The 6,971-nt window shown below is 35.3% G+C and overlaps 1 protein-coding gene across 1 annotated transcript in view; it reads left to right on the top strand.

Annotated features, from left to right (window-relative positions):
- LOC119580253 (circadian locomoter output cycles protein kaput-like) overlaps positions 1–6,971 on the top strand; it is a gene marked incomplete in the record, with an annotated part of 97,596 nt that overhangs the window by 82,917 nt on the left and 7,708 nt on the right. Inside the window, 8 exon segments of the mRNA XM_037928296.1 lie at positions 1,024–1,113; positions 1,226–1,307; positions 1,460–1,639; positions 2,023–2,230; positions 2,597–2,703; positions 3,861–4,011; positions 4,220–4,322; positions 5,202–6,810. Of these exon segments, the coding sequence (XP_037784224.1) occupies positions 1,024–1,113; positions 1,226–1,307; positions 1,460–1,639; positions 2,023–2,230; positions 2,597–2,703; positions 3,861–4,011; positions 4,220–4,322; positions 5,202–6,810 (2,530 nt within the window).

Below are 6,971 nucleotides of genomic sequence, written 5' to 3'. Positions count from 1 at the left end.
AAGTTTTCCTTTTTTTTTACTTTTTTATTTTCATTTCCCAAAAAAAATTGAAAATTTTCAAAAAAAGAGAAGGCTGTAAGGGAAAAAATTTTATCATGGGAAGGGGGGGGTTTTATTTGGGGAAATTTTTTAAAAATTTTATTAAAATTTTTTTTTTAATTAATCTAATATTTGGGGGGAAAAAAAATAAAATGAAATATTAAAAATTCAATTTAACATTTTTACTTGATGTATAGCGCTCATATAGTTTTAGGTCTGAATGTGCCATGTCGTTGATATGGATATTATCTTATTTTTCTCTAAACTCTCTCTTCCCTTTCCCCATCCTTCTCTCCCTCTTCTCTCCCTCTCTTCTCTCTCCCTCTTCTCCTCCCTCTTCTCTCTCCCTCTCTCTCTTCCCTCTCTCTCTCTCCCTCTCTCTCTCTCCCTTCCCTCTCTCTCTCTCTTTTCTCTCTCTTTTCTCTTCCCCCTCTCTCTCTCTCCTCCTCTCTCCTCTCTCCCCCTCTCTCTCTCTCTCTCTCCCTCTCTCTCTCTCTCTCTCTCTCCCCTCTTCCTCTCCTCTCCCTATCCCTCTCTCCCTTCTCTCTTCCTCTCTCCCCTCTCTCTCCCTCTCTCTCTCTCTCTCCTCTCTCTCTTCTCCCCCCTCCCTCCCTCCCTCCCTCCCTCCCTCCCTCCCTCCCTCCCTCCTCCCTCTCCCTCTCCTCTCTCCCTCTCCCTCTCCCCCCTCCTCTCCTCCTCCCCCTCCTCCTCCCTTCTTCTCCCTCTCTCCTCTCTCCTCTCTCCTCTCTCCTCTCTCCTTCATTTCCTTTCCCGTTCCCCCCACCCATTCACTTACTTTCATTCACTATTTTCCCATAGGTTTAAATAAGCCTATTACACACACACATGTATATGTGAGTGTTTCTCTATGTGTACATACTGTATGCAGAATACATTTGCTATTTCTGTTTTATCATTTTAGCAAATTATTACTTCCAGATATGTCAAAATTACATTCCATTACCGTTGTTTAAAATCTTTCAGGCTGTAGGAGGGTTCCTGCTGGTAGTAACTTCTTCAGGCAAAGTTGTCTACATTACTGAGGCTGTGGAGCAGTTTTTTGGCCATAGTCAGGTACGTGGATTATATGTCGGTGCTGGCTTTGGTATATTATTGTTATAAATATGTGATATGCTTTGGTGTTCTCTGAATTGTGTGATAGATATTAGCATCTCTTGTTACTTAGGTGGATCTTCTGGGACACAGCATCTATAATGTTATACATCCAGATGACCACGATATCTTTCAGCATCAGCTTCAGGCAAAAGGTAGGTAGTCTGGCAGACAATACTTTCTGTACATTTTTGTTGTAAAAATAAATTGAGAAATAGGATAAGTAATAGATTATACCATTAGATTTAAAGAATATATATATTTTTTTTACTGTTCATCTTTTTGTCATATCTGATTTGACTTTCAGAACATTCAAGGAGATCATTTTTTTGTCGCATGATGGAAAAGGCATTATCACGGAATGATCCAGGTCGTTATGAGATCATTCACATTGTTGGCCAGATGAAACCAATCCCCCAAGCAGAGGTCCCAGTGCCCTCTCCAAGTATGTCGGCATCATCACCTGAGACAGCCAGTACCTCAAGTAGTAAGTCCAAGGAAGCATATAATTTCCATAAGTGCCAGCATATTGGTAGTCAGTTTTAAGGTTAATGGGTAAAGAATATGTTTTATAAGATATTTTGAACAAGGTTATTTAACATATATATCTCTTTGCTCTACTGTAAGCAATTCATTCTTATAACTCAAAACCCATAATCTGATATTATTATGCTATATTCAGTTAGTTTTGAAGTTTTTATTCAATTTTTCTGTCTGCATTTTTCTCTGATTTGATAGCAATAATGCTTTGCCTTTCCTGAGTCCTGTATTTGCCATTGTCTTCCAGTGTATCCTCTCTCCTTTTCTAGTATTTCTCATTTAATGAATACAAAAGAAGTATTGCTGGAATGGATAATCATTTTATTCCAGAGCATGGCGATGATGACGACAACGATGAATCAGATGGGGATGTGCAGTCTCTGAAAGTTGCCAACAGAACTGGTACACATATGCTAGTCAGTTTTGTGCGGGTGGTAAAGGACCGACCCATTACAGAGCTCTCCCTGGTTGACTCAACTCAAGAAGAGTACATTACTAGGCATGGCACAGATGGGAAGATACTCTATACAGATCACAGGTATTTGAGGTGGTTTTCAATTTTCCTTTTTATATTATTATGAAAAAGAAATAAACATCTTTTTCCATAATAATAGTCATGCCAAAGCTTATATATATGGCAGATTTCACTGTATATTGGGGAGATACTTCTTTTGTAAGTCATATTTGTATATAAAGAAATACTTGTACTGTATACTATGAATTTATTATGTTATTAACATAGAATTAAATTTAAAAAGTGGTAACTTCTTGTACAAGCTTAATCTATATTTTATGGGTTATCATAAATTTCATATTTTTTGCCATGATATTTCTCAAAAGAAAGGATAGCTTTAGTTTCTGATGTGACGTTTGGCATTGTATTCATTAACTGTATCTTTTATAGAATATCGTTTGTGACGGGTCTAATGCCATCAGAAGTTCTTGGTACGTCAGCGTTTAATTATATGCACCAAGATGACATGCTGTGGTCAGTGGTGGCACAGAAGCTCAGTAAGTTCATGTGGAAGGTGTTTGTTTTAGCTTCTCTTAAAGTAGCCTTTTGGAAACAGATTTGAAAGCAAAGTTGTGTTAGATTTGAGAGTAAATAGAAAAAAGTGGAAACTTTTTGCTTTTAAAATGACAGATATTTATTTTTAATTCATATCTGATAATATTTTGAAAATTGCAATAATATTCAATTTTATATTTACTAATAGTGTAACTAATAATTAACTCAGACATCTTGAGTACCCATTAATGTAGAGTTTTTTTTTTTCTTTGTTCTTTATCTTTCTTTCATTTTCTTTCCTTCTTCCTTCCTTCCTTCCTTCTTTCCTTCCTTCCTTCCGTTTTTCCTTCCTTCCTTTTTTCCTTCCTTTCTTCCTTCCTTCCTTTTTTCCTTCCTTCCTTCCTTCCTTCCTTCCTTCCTTCCTTTTTTCCTTCCTTCCTTCCTTCCTTCCTCCCCCCCCCCCCCCAGTGTATCAAGGCATCTGTTATACCAACATCAATTATTACATTATATGAATATTAAACATTTGCTTTGCTTTTAGATTGTAAAATTTATAGTGTTATTCTGATTTATAAGTAATATTATCTTTATTGGGGTTATCATAAAATTAAACTTAAATAATAATAAAATAGTTCATTATCTTACATTGCCAAAGTCCTATCAGTTTTTTCTATGTCTTTCAAGTATATTAACCCACTGTTGCTGGATGGAAAGAATACGTTCCATGTCCACTGTCTTCTGTTATTGATTGTCTTTCTATATAGATTGCTCCACAAGTGTTTAACCATCATGGGGGTCAGTTACTAGTCCTATCTAGCTCCTCTGTTTACCCTTTTCCTTGATTTTTGGGAAGACTTTTTTATTGCCGTTCAAATTGTTAATAACATTATAATAATCATAATAACAACAAAAATGTGAATAGTATTAGAAAAAAAAAAATCCCCAAAACTCGAGAAAATGGGAAATCAGATGACATGTAGGCTTACAATTTGGCTCCTTGGTGGCTCCTTGGTGGTTGAGCACTTGTGGAGCCACCTATATACAAACAAAATTTACAAAAATGACAGTATACTGTGTAATTACTGGACACCATTGAGTTAAAGACAGGAAGTAATGAATATGATGTACGAGTACTCTGAATATTAATTACCTTCAACAGTGCTCACGAGTAGTCAAGGTCAAGGAGTGGTCTCGTACAGACTTAGGTGCAAAGATGGTACATATGTCACCCTAAGAACAAGAGGCTTCTTGGAATTCAATAAGCAAAAGGGACAAGTGGATTCCTTTGTGTGTATAAATACAGTTTTAAGGTAAGTGTACATGTGTATGTATGTTGGGAGGGATGTATGTGTAATGTGTATGCAAGTGTACGAGCATTTTTTCATTTGTATTAGTGCTTGGAAACATGCACAATGCACATGCACTTGTGTATAATATGTAATCTGACAAATAAGTATCAGAAAATATTAAAAAATGGACATTCATATGAAATATTTTAAAGACATCAACTGTTTCCAGTGTGAAAGATGCCGCGTCAGAGATCAAGAACCAGCGAAGGAAACTCTTACCAATGATAACTTGTCAAGAGTCAGATGAACATCTTAATTCAGTATCTTCGTCGGTAAGCCATATTTCTCCAATTAGTTACTTATTTATATTATATTATTAATATATTGATTACAAGAAACTATACATATATGTATGTACTGTGTGTATATATATATATATATATATATATATATATATATATATATATATATATATATATATATATATATATATATATATATATATCTATGTATGTATGTATGTATGTATATGTATATATACACATCTATACATACATATATGATATATATATATACATATATATATACATATATATATATATATATATATATATATATATATATATATATATATATATATATATATGTGTGTGTGTGTGTGTGTGTGTGTGGTGTGTGTGTGTGTGTGTGTGTGTGTGTGTGTGTGTGTGTGTGTGTGTGTGTGTGTGTGTGTGTGTGTGGTGTGGTATATATATATATATATATATATATATATATATATATATATATATATATATATGTATAATATGTATTTGTATATGTAATATATATAGAAATATATATAGAAATATATGTTATATATATATATATATATATATATATACATATATATATATATATATACATATATATATATATATGTAAATATTTATATATATATTTATATATATATTTATATATATTTATGTATATTTGTATATATATATATATATATATATATATATATAAATAGGCATATATTTGTGTGTGTGTGTGTGTGTGTGTGTGTGTGTGTGTGTGTGTGTGTGTGTGTGTGTGTGTGTGTGTGTGTGTGTTTCTTGGATTGTTTGTTTCTTTGTTTGTTTGTGTGTGTATATACACATATACATACATATATATACTTGTATATACAAATATTTTTGTGACCATTAATCACAGTTTTTTCTTTCCAGTTTCCCCCAGAGATGATGATGATGCTAAAACAGTTGATTAATCCAGATATAATTCAAAAGATGATTAATTCTGTAGAACAACCAGAAATTGAGTCAGAAGGACCTAGTAAAAATATGCTTGATGAAGTTTCCACATGCTCAAGTTCAGTCAGTTCAAGAAGTTTGCAGTTGGAAGGTGAATCAGAAATTAACTGGCAAGGCCCAGGAAACAAGAGGCCAAAACTACAACCTCATAGTAATTCCTCCACTAAATGCTATAGTGAGGATTTACAGAATGTTCAAATTGACAAAGATGGATTTAGCTTTGAGGAAGTTAAGATATGCAGCATTACCAAGAAACAAAAACCAAATGAATCTTTTACAGAGGTATCAACAAAAAAATTTAGTTTTCAAAGAGAACTTATAGGTTCAGATCCTATGCAAATTGATTTTAGCCCTAGATCTGTTCATGAGAGCATACAAAGCAAAATGAGCAAGCAAGTTGCAACTGCATTTGCATCAGGAACAGGAATGAATCAGGTATTACCAGTTGATAGTAATCAACAACAAGATACTGCAAGCCTTCCATATCCTTTAAGCCCTCAAGATAAAGAGTTTGTTGGTATGGCATCTACAGGGAAATTCATTGACAGTAGAGTTGGTAATCATGTTTCTTCATGGATGCAGCAAAGTAGTAGAAGTCCAAATTTACTCTCCCCAGAGTGTTATCCTCAAATTGATGCTGTTAATCAGCCTGCAAAAAGTCCAAACTCAGGTAGTAATATACCATCCCCGAGATACATAGACCAAAAAATTATTCCTTCTCCAAGACAATTTGACCAGAGCAGGAGTGGGAGCACTCCCTCCCCAGGAAGCTGTGATATGCCTATTCCTTTCCAAAGTGCTGGAATGAGTCAGTCCCCTAATCCCTGTGACCAAAGAAGTCAGACTTTATCAACTGGTTCTTATGATGAACGATGCACAAGTTTGCAGTCTCCAAACCCTTGTGTTGGAAGTTTAGCATCACTTAGTCAGTATGACCAAAGAGGTGGTAGTTTATCTTCATCTGGTCATTATGATGAGAGAGCTGGACACATGACATCTCAAGGTGTATATGACCAGAGAAGTCAAAGCAAGCCTGTTACTAGCCAGGATGATCAGAGAGGGCAGAGTATGGCTTCTGATCAGTATGACCAGAGAGATGTAAGCTTTCCACCAAGCCATTATATAAAACCTTCGAGTATGTACCATCCAAAAAGTTCAAGTATGCTTTCCCCAGGAACCCAGTGTATGACTGTTTTACATCACAGAAATCACCAGCTTAAAAGTGAAGCCAATGTCACATCTGGAGAACAGCTATTTGAATCACAAATCCAAATGTGTCCTCAGTACATTCAAACTCCCACCACTAGTTCTGTCCCTTTACAACAACAACCTCAGCAATATGGACAAAAGCAGTTTTCAAAACCAATTCAGGACATGTCCAGTTCTGACATGGGACATTCCAGCTACCTCTCCACAATGCCAGAATGCAATATACAAACAGGAGTCTTGCAGCAAAACCAGTCAAGATCAGACCAGCAAACTGCTTCCATGAACATGAGTTTTGTTCAGTCATTTCCGTTCGTAGGTATGTAGTCAGAGCTATCTCTGTTGTGATGTCTCTCTCTCTCTCTCTCTCACACACGAGCACACACACACGAGCACACACACACGAGCACACACACACGAGCACACACACACGAACACACACACACACACACACACACACACACACACACACACACACAC

The sequence above is a fragment of the Penaeus monodon genome, chromosome 13, assembly GCF_015228065.2.
Source record: "Penaeus monodon isolate SGIC_2016 chromosome 13, NSTDA_Pmon_1, whole genome shotgun sequence".
Taxonomy (NCBI): Eukaryota; Metazoa; Arthropoda; class Malacostraca; order Decapoda; family Penaeidae; genus Penaeus; species Penaeus monodon.
Note: the sequence above shows the minus strand (reverse complement) of the source record. Positions and strands in the feature narration are given on the sequence as shown.